Genomic DNA, 15,865 nt, shown 5'->3' with positions numbered 1-15,865 from the left:
ACTGGCCCTCTATCCAGCTCTACTTGTCCCAACCCCCCTTAAACCAGCTTATATTTCACCTCTTTTCTATTTTTCCTTAGTTCTGTTGAAGAGTCATACGGACTCGAAACGTTAACTGTGTTCCTCTCCGCAGATGCTGCCAGACCTGCTGAGTTTTTCCAGGTATTTTTGTTTTTGTTTTGACTAGGTACAATGTTCAGGCTGCTGCCCTCAGTGAGACTCGTCTTACCTATAGTTGTAACAGCAATGGTCTGCTCTTGCTGAAGGTGTGCTGAGCGTGAGCTCTTAATCACCAACTCAGTTTTCTGCCTCCCTCATCACATCAAGACATCTTTGGCTGCATCCCCATTCTATGCCTTGTCATTACCTGGCAGGATGTGCGGGTAACACGATTTGTGGGCTGGGCCAGCTTCTGGCATGATTTTTAAAAAAAAAACTAGCACAAAGGATTGTGAAAACTCAACGTGCGCCTAAAATTCCGCCATCTTTTGCACTGGGTTGGCTGATTCGGGCAAATTGCGCTGAAGGGAACAGCGCCACCTGGCGGAATATCCAGGCCACTGTCCTTATCTAGTAGAATTTTAAAAGCGGAGAGAAGCAGCCTCACAGCCATGCAGTGTGAGCTCATTAATATGGAGATAATGAGACAATGGAGAATTTGGAGCAACAAACTGAAGGCAGCCATCACAATCTAGGTTAACGGTCAGTTTAACGACTGAACTTCAGCGTAAATTAAGTAATTAGTAAAGTACATGGAGTCTGGTAGATGGATTACATTGAGATGCAAGACCAGTGAGAGCTCTATGGACAAGGCAGACAGCTACCATAACAAAGCACAGGAACCTCATTCTGAGCATAGTCTGGTTCAGTGGAAGAATCCATTTAAATTAACTGTGAGTCAGTCATTACTTACTTTGTACAGGAGGCTTCAGTTTGTTGAGTTTCAAAGCTGCACATTGTCATTAATCATATAATTTATGGGCCTTGAGGATTGAGGTTAGAGTTAATATTGTGGTTGAACCCAGTTACAATAGCACTGACTGACTTATTACCACATCTGGATGAAATAATGTTCGTACCTCACTTCCCCACTTGGCAGAGACCCAGCCCCGTTCTCCAGAGATTCCCGACTCCAGACACAACTTCCTTAGAGGCTCAAGTGGATGAACGTTCGCCTCCTCAGCACTCATGGAAACGTGTAACAATCTCCTTACTCTTTCAGACACTCAGACCATGAAACATTCACTCCAATGCTGTCAGTAGCTTCACCCTGCCAACTCCAACAGGTTTCTGGTTTCTTTTAAACGTGCAAATCCCAAGCTGCAGTGTGGATGCACTGACCAGCGAGGTTGATCCCCAGTTCACTATTAACTTTAAATTCCACGTCAGGATTGTTTACTGGGTTAAATATGAAGGGAGTGAAGGTGCCCAAACAGGCTGCAGCACCCCCTGGGATAGAGAGCCACAGATCAGCCAGGACTCCCCCCCCCCCCCCACTCTATCCATGATCCAGTGATTACTGCTGGAAAATGTGCGAGTATCAGGTCGTGTTTAGCCATGATGCTCTCCTCAGTTGAATAACTGCCAACCTCACAGTCTGGGCACGGAATGAAGAATGGCCATTTAGGGGAAGTTTTTGATGGGGGAGGGGGAAGTTGCTGATAGCAGCCGGCATGCTTGGAACCAAATCTCAAAAATGACACAATGCTTTTCAGGAAGAAAGGGAGAGAAATTGGGCCAGGGTTAGGGAAACATCAGCAAAAACAAATATGGGGTGACAGTGGCATATACGGAGTTAAGATCTGTTACAGTGACATGATTAATTGTGCCATTTCTTCATGGAGGCAATTCTCTTAGGCATCAGTTCCTCAAGACTTAAGGCTTAGTATAATAGAACACAGTAACTAGAGTGTTCCCAATTAAAAATACATTTCAGATTCAGACCTAGGTACTGGATGCTGAGTTTTTTTCTGTACTGTTTTGCACTGTTGAGTTGTTTGCCCTGCTCCTTATCCATGTCTATGTGACCCACCCTGCTCCATAAATTTGGCCTCTATCTGTTGGTTCTTACCTGCAGTTCCTGGGTCTGTCTCTGAGCTTCCACAAGCTCCTGTTCCACTGTTGTGAGTGAACGATCCAGGCGTCCTTTCTCTGCAGACATGCGCATGGTATCTTCCTCCGACCGCAATCTCTCACGTTCTACCTATAACCAATGGGATGAGACATTAGGACTGGCTGGTCCACATGGAAGGCTGAAAACAGTGACATGATGGTCAAAGAAACAAGAGGCCACACGAGGAACGATTATTTTACACAGCAGGGCGTTGTGATCTGGAATGCATTGCTCGGAGCGAAGGCGGAGCAGACCAAGTGGTAAGCAACATTCAAAAGATAATTGGATAAATACTTGCAAGGGAAAAAATTTACAGCGCTGTGGGGTAAGAGTAGGGGAGTGGGAGATTAATTGAATAACTCTACAGGCACAATGGGCTGAATAGCCTCCTTCTGTGCTCCTTTATTCTACGATTCTATGAATACCAGGCTGCAACCAATTAAAAAACACATTGCTATTGCCAAGGTCCCATGTGTACAGCCAAGCAGATCAATCTTATCATTTGCAGGTTGGCTGGCTCAAAACTGTAAAAAAAAAGAAAGCTTTAAGAAGAAAAAAGCCTAATTTAAATAGCGCCTTCTCATATCAACAAAACGTTGCAAAGTACGTCATACAATTAATTACAGTACAGTGACTGTTGTGACGTAGGGAAAAAAATGGCAGCCATTTTGTGCCTGCAACATCCCACAAGCAAGAAATGAGAAATGACAAGAAAATGTATTTTGATGTTTGTTGAGGAAGGAATGCTGTTCAGTACGCTGGAAATGGGGTCTTTCACATCCATATAAACTACAGGGGGAGTGAGTCAGGGGCCCTGCTTCAATGTGTTATCTATATGGATGGCACTGCTTAAAATGCAGCACTCATTCAACAACAACAAAGATGCTATATTTATATAGCACCTGTAACATAATGAAAGGCCCCAAGGTGCTTCAGAGGAGCATTACAAAACAAAGCATGACACCGAACCACATAAGGAGATATCAGGTCAGATGACCAAAAGCTTGGTGAAAGAGAAATATTTCATGAAGTGTCTTGAAGGAAACAAGTGAGGTAGAGAGGCGGAGAGCTGTAGGGAGGGAATTCCAAAGCTTGGGGCCGAGGTAACTGAAGGCACGGCCACCAATGGTGGAGCGATTGTAATTGGGAATGCACAAGAGGCCAGAATTAGGGAAGCGCAGACATCTTAGAGGGTTGTGGGTTTGGAGGAGATTACAGAGATAGGGAGGGGCTAGGCTTTAGAGGTCACAAAGGCATGGATCAGGAGTTTCAACATCAAACGAGCTGAGACGGAGGCGAACTTGAGCGATGTTAAGGAGGTGGAACAAGGTGATCTTAGAGATGACACGAATGTGAGTACAGAGCTAGGGCTCAAACCGTCAAGGGTTTCAGTTCTGCGCTCGGACCTTTGGAAACACGAAAAACCCATAAAGCCCAACAAGGACCACAAATAACGGATCTCTTAATTCCATAGTCTTCCTTTCTTCCAACAACTTTCAGGCTTTCAAAACCCAAGCATGACATCATCTCGCTGCTACTTCCTGATTACCTCGCCTACTTTCCTGAACTTCGGGGTCTGCTACATGATGGTCTGTGGCTTCTCAATTTAAAAGAAAAATCACCAGTGCACTGCGGACACCTTTCGGCCCCGTCACTTGCCACCCTTTGGTATATCAAGGGCAGGTTCTGACTGCATTTCAAACCCCCGCTATTTTAGGCCCACCTTGTCCAGTGTCTTTTTCAGGGCATTTTTATCCTTCTCCAGCCGGACTGATGACCGCTCCAACTCGCGCTTCTCATTCTCCTGCTGAGCGATGGCACGCTGCAGGACACTGAGCCGCTCCTGGAGAAGGTGTTTCTCCTCCTGCAGTTTCTGGACACTCCGCAGTGCGATCTCGTCACCTTCCTGACGCTGGTGCAACATCTGAAGGAAGGGTGGAGAATGATAGGCATAGAAAACAAAATTAGAGTATCAACCTAACTTGCCCATTGGGAATCCGAGAGATTAGGTGCAATGCTACTCTTACATCCCAGCAGTGCTTAATCCCCCAACTGAAGTCCAAGTCTTAGCGTCTAACCCATGCTGTGCCGGACCTGGGAGTGTTTGATGGAGCAATGTAGAGGGAACTTTATTTCACATGTTACCCACACTGTACCTCTTTGGCAATAAGACCGACTGTGAAAAGTTGAAAAAGCTTCAATTTCTGGATTTGGCATTTGCCAATTTAAGGGGAGTACAAGAATACAAGTACTAGGAGCAGGAGTAGGCCATTTGGCCCCTCGAGCCTGCTCTGCCATTCAATAAGATCATGACTGATTTGACTGCGGCCTCAATGCCAATTTCCTGTCTGTCCCCATCCCCCATAACCCTTGACTCCCTTGTTGATCAAAAATCTAACTCAGCCCTGAATATATTCAGTGACCCAGCCTCCACTGCTCTCTGAGGTAGAGAATTCCACAAATTGACAACTCTCAGAGAAAAAAATTCCCCTTATCTTCTTCTTAATGGGAGACCCTTAATTTTATAAACTGTGTCCCCTAGTTCTAGTCTCTCTTATAAGGGAAACATCCTCTCACTATCCACCCTGTCAAGTCCCCTCAGGATCTTATATGTTTCATTAAGATCACCTCTCATTTTTCTAAACTCCAATGGTTACAGGCCCAACCTGTTCAACCTTTCCTCATAAGATAACCCCTTCATCCCAGGAATCAGTCGAATGAGCCTACTCTGAACCACTTCTAATGCAATTATATCCTTTAAGTAAGAAGACCAAAAGTGTACACAATATTCTCACTAAGGCCCTGTACAGATTTTATACTCCATTCCCCTTGCAATATCACAGAATTACAGAATTTTAACAGCACAGAAGGAGGTCTTTCGGCCCATTGCGTCTGCACCGGCTCTCCAAATGAGCATTATGACCTAGTACCATTGCCCTGCCTTTTCCCCATACCCTTGCACATTGTTTCTATTCAAAATAATCTTCTAATTCCCCCATGAATGCCTTGATTGAACCTGCCTCCACCACACTTCCAGGCAAAGCATTCCAGACCTGAGCCACTCGCGTGCAAGAGTTCTTTTCCGTGTCACATTTGGATACATGCAGAAAGAGAGAGAGGTACAGGGGGACAGAGAGATACATGGGGTATTCCATTTGCCTTCCCAATCACTTGCTGTACCTGCATGCTAAGTTTTTGTGATTCATGTACCAGGACACCCAGATCCTTCTGCACTGCAGTTCTGCAATCTCTTAGTGTATAAATAACATACTGCTAATATAGTACATGTGTATATGTACATGTAGTATATAATAATACAAAATTCAATCCCTAAGAAGGAAGCAAATTAGAGTTCAAGGCTCTTACCTCCTGAAACTTGCGAAGTTGACATTCCAGCTCCTCCCGCTGCTGCTCCATGTCCTGCTGCTCATTCTGGAGGCTCTGGACCCTGTCGGACAATGACGTGTTCTGTTTCTTTGTCTCGCTAACAGCCTGACGTGCTGCCTCCAGGCGCTCCTGCCAAAAGGCAAAAGGAAATTCAGCTCTCAGCTTTCAGTCATCCTCAGATCTGTTCACAGGCTGGAAGTAAATTAGATGGAAGTTGCCCAGGTTTGAGATTCTTCGAGGAGCCTGGCACTCACTCTTCACACAGCCCATTTGGATACCCAGCAATACCTGCTCCTAAGTTAACTTTGATGGATTTTCTCCCTCCCTTTATGAAGAGTGGGTAGGGTGCCAACTGCGATTAAATGTATTCCTGGAGGCTTCATCACATGACTTTCCCCCACACACCAGCCACTGGTCAGTCAACACATCCCTCCTTGTGACTTACTGCCTTCCTACGCCAATTGGAAAGCAAAAAGACTCATTACCCAATTGGAAGATGCTTGTGACTGTTAGCCAAAGAGCCATTTCTCCCCATCTTCAATATTTGATAAAGAGAAAAGTTCAAAGAAAATGACAAAAAAAAATCTTTTTTTTAAATGTCCCGATGATTTTTCTCTAGGGTTGCACACAGCAGCGTCCTGGAGATTGATCTTCAATTCCTGGAGACTCCAGGACAATCCTGGAGGGTTGGCAACCTGAAGAGTGGGATGCAGGCCCACTGCACAGGCCACCTCTGGCACTTAACCCAAGTGATCATTTTACATACAAAAATAAAAATAGCTGGAAAAACTCAGCAGGTCTGACAGCATCTGTGGAGAGGAAGGCAGAATTAATGCTTCGAGTCTGTATGACTCTTCATCAGAACATTTTACATGTGCTGGTCCTAAGCAGTTAGCGTTATCCTGTTATTCAGCCCCAGAGGGGGGGGTAACCTCAGTTCTGCCTGCAGAGCTAATGCTCGGGACAAAGGACACTGGACTGGACAGCACAAGTTTCAAACAAACTACCTGCAGATATCTAAAGAACAAATCAGAAGCCAAAAAGTCTAGTTTCAAAACTTAATTCCAACTTCCTAAACTTATTTGAGTCATGATCTCAAGGTGTTTGCTCAGTGCTTCCCAAACTTATTTCTGCTGTGGCCTTTTTTTTAATATTTCACATTTGCTGCAACCTCAGAGTGAAAATTGGGGTGGGGGGGGGAGGTGGAGTTGTTGAGTGGGGTGGGAACAGCAGGGATACAGGCACAAAGAGCAACTAAGGCACCTACCATTTTGCAGGCTCCGCTGGTGTCAGCGATCAGGCCTCACAGCTCATTGGGTTAGACCATGCTCACGGGCAAAAAAAGGTGCACATTTAAAGCCAATCCCAGGACTGTCAAATCTGAATCTCCGCTCCATGGCTGCCATTCCTGCCTCGGTGGGGGTCATGACCCCAATTACTTGTCCTGCAGCCCCACTGGGGGGGGTCACAACCCACAGTTTGAGGACATCTGCCTTAGCTATTACATTTTTCAAAGCATCTTCATCAGCAACAACTCAAGAGTTCCCTCACCCGAGCCCTAAACTCCCCTTGCCTGGCTTTGGACGTTTTAATTTTGCTATTGATGGGAAGTGAGGGATAGGATCAGTGACCTTGGAAGGAGCAGTAATAACTTATGGGCCTTGATGGCGAGCGGTGGGAGCCGGAGCATGTGTGGGGATAAACCCAAAGCCACAGCCATGATAATCACCTCCAAACCAAGGAACCAGGTTGCCAGGTAACTTCTGACCTCTGGGTCCTAAAGCTGTTCAGGAGGTCCCTACAGAGGAGCTCATTACCAAGGCAGAGAAGCACACTGAACTCATGCTAAGAGACCTATTAAAAGATGGAGAGATAGAAAGCAAGCATAACTGAATAGGAAGGAGATGGTGACCAGCTCCAGGCCTCAAGCTACATTTAATTTAAACATATTTATTGTTTAAATCCAAATAGTTGCTCAGTAAAAGTGCAGGACAGAATCTGCAGGATCAATGGTTATAATGAGTGAGAGAGAGGGATTCAAATGCAAATCTTGTGTTTGCAGTGAGGTAATGTCCTCCATTCACTTCTGCAGTGAAACAATAAACTCCCTCCCGGTTCATACACTTACAGGAGCAGAGTGGTAATATTACTGGACGAGCAATCTAGACGCCCAGACTAATCCTCTGGAAACACGAGTTCAAGTCCCACCAGGGGAGTTGGTGGAATTTAAGTTCAGTTAATAAAAACCTGCAGTAAAAAGCTCGGTTCAGTAATGGTGGCCGTGAAACTACTGAATTGCCATTAAAACCCATCCGGTTCACCATTGCCCTTTAGGGGAGGAAATCTGCCATCCTTCCCTGGTCTGGCCTACATGTGACTCCAGGCCCCTCTCCTCGGCACCAGTGTGCAGTCGGGTTCTGTCTTCCACGCCTCCAGCCTCTGCTGTCAGGATTCAGGAACATGTAGGAGCCGACACAACTTCAGAGGGCCAGAGTCTGCCTCATTTCTAAAATAGTGCGCCTTCGCTATTAGGAGTACCAAGCTTCTAATACAGTCGATTATAAACTAGAAATTACATATTAAACTGGGGTCCGAGCAGCAACACAATCAAGGGAGCAGACAAAACTTCCGGTGTGATGGAATCTGTGGTTCCAAAGCTTGTATTTTTTTTTTGATGGACCCTAACTGAAAAGAGAAATCAAAAATGGAAACAGAAAAAGGAAACTGACCTTCCCAGTTTCTGAGGAGATGAAAACTGAAACTGTGATTGGAAACTGAAACTTCTAGGGAAACTGAACCAGGTTGAAAGCATATAAAAGGGCACAGATCAATCTCAGCTGAAGTTGATGAGTCCAGTGGTGCAGTACAGGCAGGCTGGAGAAATCAAAGGCTAGATCCAGAAACTGTGAATAAGCAAAAACTCAGTTGCTGCAGCTGTTTCTGTTACCTGAAGATAACATTGGTGGATCTACACCATCCAGACTGAGCTGAGGAGGTTCTGTAGACGTGTGCCTTTTGTGGTGAAGACTGTGCCCATTGAACTCAGATTGGTTGTGTGCTGCTATTGGCTGGGGGTCAGACTAGCACCAAGAAGAGGAGCTCAAATTCTCCATCAGGAAGAAAGAGTTTTGAAGGACTTTGTGACTGAGATTGATGATTTATATGCAGAGTAGGCTGCCAAACCAATTCATAAGATCTGTCTTAGTTGTATCTGCTATTTAATGTGTAATTTATAGTCTATAATCGACCGTAATTTGCCTGCTAATTCATGTTTACTTATGTTGATTCTGGATGTTAGAGTATAGATGGTTAGCTAAGATAGTGTTTAGTATTTGCTTTGTTTGACCCTTGTATAGTAAACTGTTTTAACCTGTGGAATCTTGGTGGCTTCATTTTTTTCAATAAATAACTGGGGTTTCAGATATTTTTTTCCTTTTAAAAAATAAACATACTGGTCTCTATTGGGATCATAACACCAGCCTCCTCAAAATTTTAATTGAACAAGATATTTTCTACAGAACTCAAGTGGCAATAACTTGTCTGGTAGCTAAATGAGTTGCAGGATGCAAATAGATCAGGGAGATCCCAGTGTTGATTCCAGAGCTGTATGGGAAGGCCATCCTCAAACTTCTCCACCCTGAACGAATTGCAGAGGGTCATGAAGGTGACATGTACTCCACCACCACCTTCCCTCCAGATTCTTTGGCCCCTCCTGCTGCCCAGCCTCTTCCCAAGGCTGGAATTAAGTTCTGCCCACTGTGTCGCTCCGCCATCCAATGGTTTCCTCTCCCTTCTCACTCCTCAGTTCTTCCTTGTTTGAATGAGCCTCCTTTACATCCCCAGTTCCACCTTATCTCTAACTCCTCCTATCTCTCTCACTCAGCTGCTCCCCTTCATGCACTGTTATCTCATAACCCATCTAATGTTCCTTCTTAGTTGCAGGTTTGCAGCAGCCCAGAAGCTATGCCACAGAGACTACTCACAAGTTGTCCCATTTAAGATACTTGGTGTACACGGCCATTATTTAAAGGCACTCTGGATTGAAATGAACAGGCCATGTACAATAAAAAATATAATTAAAGGGAACTTTGATCCCACCCCAGCTGTTTTTTATATGTGGGTGATGTTTGCGCTTGTAAAGATGTGTCTTGTAAGGAACTTTCATTCATGCAGCTAATGAGGAAGCAGACACTGGAGCTCACTGTTCTGGGCACAGTTCAGTTTGTCTCTAATTACTACTACCATCATACTGACTGGGACATTAGAGTATAGTAGGCTCCTGGTAGAGTGACTGCCCTTCCCAACACCATGTACATTCATACATTCATTGTCTCACACACACACGGACACAGACACACACACACACACACACACACGGGCGCACACTATTATGACCAAAACCGTTGCCATTTGTTGAACACTGATCGATAAAACAAACATTAGTAGTCATATCAGACTTGTGTTATGGGGCTATAACTGTGACCAGCACAACACTACCCCACCCTTAGCCAACCTTCAGTATAAGGAAGTATTTTTCTGTTTAGCGATTCGCAGCAGTTTTGACCTTTTTTCCTAACTATCTGCAGCCACAGGGGAAGCCATTACCATCAAGTGTACCTTTCCTAAGAGACACCTTCAGAATTAAGTGAAACAGGCTTGGCCGGCCCCCAGCTTCTCCTGGGCTCGTAGCCAGGCTGTGTGTTGTTACAGGCCAGGGTGAGAGGAAACACGTGTGTGACTAGCTCAGACATTGGTACACGTTCAGAGTGTAAAAAGATTTAAGGAGTCGACAGGCTGAGAGGTTGTATGAAAGAGAGGAGAACAAAACTTGACATTGTGAGACCAGCTATTTATAACTGCACATTCTTCTTAACTATTGGGAAGAAAGTCAGAAAAAAATTAAGAACTTACCGCATAGAAACAGGCCTCTGGTGGTGTTTATTCTCCATATGATCTTCCTCCCACCCTGCTCTATCTAATCCCGTCTTCATATCTATCTGGATCCATTTATTTGACACCTTTCATGACATCCCTCAGTGTATCACAGACAACGGTGGAATCTTAAAGTGCAGTCATTGTTGCTTTGGAAGCAAACATGGCGGCTAACTTGCACATGATAAGGTCCCAGAAATAGTGACCAAGATGCATAACTAGATAATCATTTTTGCTGGTGTTTCTTGAAGAAGGAGTGCTTATTTAATTATTCTATATGTCCAAGCAAAATAAAAGCAGCAAGCTCCCTAACTCCCTGCCGCACTGTGACTCTGTAGATCCATGAAAGGGAAGGAGATGGAAAGAGAAGGAGGAGGGGAGGATAAGATGGGGGAAGATGATAATGATAGAGGGGGAAGTCACCACGGAGGGGAGAGAGGATGGAGGGGGAAGAATAGATGGAGAGGAAGAGAAGGGTAAGAGAGGAGAGAGGATAGAGGATGGAGAGGGAAAAGGATGGAGAGGGGAGGAAAGAAAATGTGAGAGAATACAACAGCTGAAGGGGATGGAAATGAGGAAGAGGTGAACTGCTCAGGCACAGAAGAGTCTAGAAAGAAAGGTTGCTGAGACTTCCCCTTGAAATGGAAAAGCGGTTCCTTTTTAAATAAATATATTTGATAACGAGCACAGCTAGTTCTGGAGCAGGTCAGACTGTCTGTGGGAACTCATTGGGTGTATGTTAGATATAAAATACAGAAACGTGATAATGGTGTACGCAGTAAGGATGCTGCCAGGCAGTGTAACCATGCCGACACTCACATGAAGGATGCGACGGTCATGCTCGCTGCTGGTCAATGCTTTCTGCAGCTGGGCCGTCTTCTCCTGGAGCGCGGAGGCACTAGCCGTCCTGTCAGACAGCAACAGCGACAGGCTCTGCACTTTGTCCTTCAGTTGGCTCTCTCCCTCCTCCGATTTGGTAAGCGAGGAATTCAGCCGGTCCACAGTCAGCTGCAGGCTGTTGGCCTTGGCCTGGCTGTCCGCCACCTGCCTCTGCAGGTTACCAATCCGGTCCTGAAGCACCTGGATCTCGGCTTCCCGGTCGCTCGTGACCAGCTTCATTCTCTGCAGCTCTCCCTCGAGCGAGCGACGAATGAGCTCCAGCTTTGTGGCGCGGCTCTCAGAGGCGTCTAGGAACTCCTTTAGTTTGCGCTTGTCATTCTCCAGCTTGGCCTCGTTTGCTTTCATTTTGCTCATTTTGTCCTGCAGTAACAACAGAAACAGTGATGAGATTGATTGGCGGTTCTGCTTTTCACCTCTCATGGTTCAATTGCTGTCAGATGTGGCTCAGTTGGCAGCGCTCACGCCTCTGAGTCAGGAGGTTGGGAGTTCAAGACCCACTTCAGGGACTTGAGCACAGAATCCAGGCTGACACACCAAAAGTGCTGCACTGAGAGAGTGCTGCACGGTTGGCGGTGTTGTCTTTCAGACAAGCCGTTAAACCGAGGAACCTCTCTGGGGTGGTATAAAAGATCCTAATGCACCGTTTTGAAGAAAAGCAGAGGAACTCCCTCCAGTGTCCCCGGTCAATACTTATCCCTCAACCAACATCACCAAAACAGATTATCCAGTCATGGTGGTGGATCCTTGCAACATAGGGACATGAGAAGACCATTTATCCCCTCGGACTTGTTCCGCTGTTTAATTAGATTGTGTTGAGCTGTACCTCAACTCCATTTACCTGCCTTTGATCAATAAACTTGCCTGATAAAAATCTATCAATCTCAGTCTTGAATAGCTAAATTGACCAAATTGTACTGAACTAACTAATCTTCGCTGTGTTGGTAGTTGGGAAAATACAGCCTAGGTCCCCTGAGCTAGGGAGGAGGCAAATCATTTCTGATCGTTATCTGGTGACCTCCTTCTGGAGAGTGGGTCTTGGGTACATGTCAGGTGAGGACAGTACCTGTTTCCTACATGGCTGAATCTCTGGAGAAGAATCACATGCCAGATCTGCTGAGTTTTTCCCAGCATTTTCTGTTTTTATTTATGATTGGATCTGTTGCTGCCATTCACTGTCAAAGCAGATATTCAAAACTCTGCTGTCCCATTTCAAACTCGCACCAAGTCCCGTTCATCCATCACCCCTGTGCTCACTGACTTACATTGGCTGATGGTTCAGCGCGACCCTAAGTTTAAAATTCTCACTCTTGTATTCAGGTCCCTCCCTGGCCTTGCCCCTTCCAACCTGTGTAACCTCCTCCGCACTACAATCCCCCGAGAATTCAGCTTTCCTCCAATTCTGGCATCTTGTGCATCCCTCACGTCCTTTGCCCCCTTTACTGGCAGTTTTGCCTTCAGCTGTCCCGGTCTAAAGCTCTAAGTTCCCTCCTAAAACCTCTCTGCCTCTGTACCTTTCCCTTCTCCTTTAAAGCACTTCTTAAGACCTACAAAGTCACACGTCCTAATTCTCTCTAAATCTCGGAGTCAATTTTTCCTGGGAAGCACTTTAGGATGTTTTACTGCATTAGAGGTAATATATCAATGCTAGATTTTGTTGTTGTTGATAGTAGCATGGTACCAGAGAGTTGCTGACTAAGTCAGGACAGGCCTGGGGCTTTGCTGGTCTGTAAGGCTTAGTAACACACTTCACTTCAGTTATACATTGAGCCGCCAAAGGCTGACGACAACCAAGCATTAACCTGAGATCCAGTTTCCCTCTCATTATAACACAGGCATTCCCCCCCCCACCTCCATATCCTCTCCTCATGCTCCACACTGCCCACCCCCATCCAGTCTGCCAGCAGAACCAGCGCTGCTCCACACAATCCTCCGACCTTGTGGGCATTCATTACAGTCGACTTGACTGTACCCGCAGGGCTCCTTGTCAATCCGGTTAAGGATGGGTTAAGGGCTGCTCAGTTGCTGAGCCATTTCGCACAAATGCGCTTACCCCCACCTCTCCACCTCCCCCCAACCCCGTTCTTGAGGCTGCCTCTCCCCCAGTAAACGCTTGCTGCCTGCCAGACCTTCACCAGGCACTCAGTGCCAGGAGAAATACAGTGTTCTGTTCTGCAGCCAGTGCACGTCTCCACTCCAGACATTAGCCAGCTAACTCTGGAATTTCCAGCTCTGTTAATTGGAGTCTGTGGGATTCCCTTAGACTCCAAGAGCTGTAAGTCTTCCGTAATGCCTTTAAGGATGTCCCATCCAATCCTCTTATTAGCTGGGAATGCAGCAGCCTAGAACCCCCTAATCTCCCACAGCTTCCTGCCCTCTCCCTTGTTTTTCTCCAAACAACATCCTGCAAATTAGTATCGTAATCGAAGGCAGTGGAGGGAACATCTATTCATGTTCCGGTCTGACAGAGGGGATTCCAGTTTTATTAAGGAACTTTGTCCGGATATTACACTGTGGGTTGAAGACGGTCCTGTCACATCCAGACTCAGTTTATTCTTTATTTTGGTAAGGCTGGGGAATCTTGCACCCTCTGTTTTATTTATTCTAACAACCCCCCCGCCCCACCTTTCTCCACACCCGACAATTCCGTGGTTTGCTGGGCAAAGAGATCTTTTCTCCCCTGTTCTCCTTAAGGGTGACACTAGCTGGGGTTCATGTACATCAGACGGCATTTGGCACCCTATTCAAGTGACCCGGAAAGTGACTGTTTTAGGATATCCGGTCATGGGGCGGGGGGGTGGGGGATGGGGGATGGGGCGGGGGATGGGGGGTGGGATGGGGTGCGGGAGTGGTGTTGGGGTGTAGAAATCACAAATGAGCTTGACACTGCATTTATCCAATGTCCACACAGAAGCGGTTTTCTGTTCTTCCCATTCAGTCACGGGATGCGGCCATCACTGGCAAGGTCAGCACCGACTGCCCACCCTTGATTGTCCTTGAGAAAGTGGTGGCGAGCTGCCCTTTTGAAAACAACAGAGTAGCTTGCTCGGCCGTCTCAGAAGGCCGCTATGAACCGACCACATTGCTGAGGGTCTGGAGTCACACGTAGGCCAGGCCAGGTGAGCACGGCAGATTTCCTTCCCTAAAGGACATTAGTGAAACAGGTGAGCTTTTAATGATAATCCGGTAGTTTAACGGTCATCATTCCTGAAGCTTAACTTTTTATCCCAGATTTATTTAATTCATTAATTAAATTCCCCGGTTACCATGGTGGGATCTGAACTCCTGACTCCAGATGAGACAGACTCCAAGCCTCTGGGTTATTAGTTCAGTGTCGTAACCGACTGTGCTACAATATCCCTAGCAATGGTCCCTTGCTTGTGATCAACGGTGGATTTTCCTGGGTGAATACCCCATCCTTCACCTCAGGGCCACTTAGACCAATAATAGCATCTCGACTGACTACACTTCAAAAGTACTTCATTAACTATGAAGCACGTTAGGATGTCCTCAGGTTGTGACAGGCACTATATAAACATGTCCTTGCCTACTTTTATACTGCCATTGGGGTGAAATCAGTTAACTGAACACAAGCCAGAAATGGAACCTAATTGGCAAACCCCACTGGGAGAGAGGGGCAAGCAAGTCTCTTCCAATTGGAGTGCTCATTAAGGGTTGTCACTGGCTTTGTAGAGCTGGAGTGATGGCTGAAGGTAGTGATGTGGATTGGATTGTGATTGGAGGTGCAGGCAATGTGGAGTGCTGGGGTCACAGGGCAGTGTGGAAGTTGGACTAAGTGTGGAACATGCATTTATTTTTGAAGCACAGGGCATTCAGATAGAACCACGGATGCCTAACCAAAAACACAAAAAGGCCTCAGTAGTGCTGGGCTGGGAAGGACTGGGGCAATGTGGGTAGAGGGGGGAGGGGGAAAAGGGATCAAGGTGTTCGTTATCGGGTAAACCCAGCCGGAAACTGCACAGAGGGGATAGGTGAGCGAGGACAGAGTCGGGCAAATCAATAAGTCTCCAGCTCATTCACCTCAAGACACAATGCAAACTGTGCATGTCAATATATGGTACACCGCAGGAGAATTCAGTCCTTTTAAGCCATTCTAACACTCCACCTTAATGCAGTTATTGAGGCAGAGCTGGATCTGGCCCCACAGTATCCGCATGCTCTACCAATCTGGCAAACACTCCGTCTCTCAGCTCCCCTCATTAACTAAAACAGAAACCAGACAAAGTAAAGCAGTCTGGATCCCAGCAGTGTGAGAGCTCGTTTAAGACAAGAAGAGTATGTGTTCTGACCTGGCAGCTTCAAGAGAATGTGTTGATTACTAAAAGTCTGTTGTTTTCATTGAATTTTATAAAATCCTAGTTAACAAGTTCAGGATTTGGAGCTTCCTAGTGCAGTGTGGGGTGGGAAGATTCTAGTGGTTGAAGTGTCCTTGTGATATCTGTGTGATCTCTTACAAGGTTGAATGCCTCCTTTGGTTCTGCAGGTCAATGCATTTCCCAGTGTAGTACTGACAGC

At 46.1% G+C, this 15,865-nt stretch overlaps 1 protein-coding gene across 1 annotated transcript in view; it reads right to left on the bottom strand.

The window, feature by feature from the left end:
- Positions 1-15,865, bottom strand: part of crocc (ciliary rootlet coiled-coil, rootletin) — an 88,613-nt gene that overhangs the window by 6,982 nt on the left and 65,766 nt on the right. Inside the window, exons 31-34 of the mRNA XM_078558121.1 lie at positions 11,252-11,692; positions 5,480-5,629; positions 3,837-4,037; positions 2,072-2,203 (exon numbers count right to left, since the gene is read on the bottom strand). Coding sequence (XP_078414247.1) covers positions 2,072-2,203; positions 3,837-4,037; positions 5,480-5,629; positions 11,252-11,692 — 924 coding nt within the window. The remainder of the gene's footprint in view (positions 1-2,071; positions 2,204-3,836; positions 4,038-5,479; positions 5,630-11,251; positions 11,693-15,865) is intronic.

Source organism: Cetorhinus maximus, chromosome 15 (genome assembly GCF_964194155.1).
Source record: "Cetorhinus maximus chromosome 15, sCetMax3.hap1.1, whole genome shotgun sequence".
Classification (NCBI taxonomy): domain Eukaryota; kingdom Metazoa; phylum Chordata; class Chondrichthyes; order Lamniformes; family Cetorhinidae; genus Cetorhinus; species Cetorhinus maximus.
This window is presented reverse-complemented; position numbering and strand designations above follow the sequence as displayed.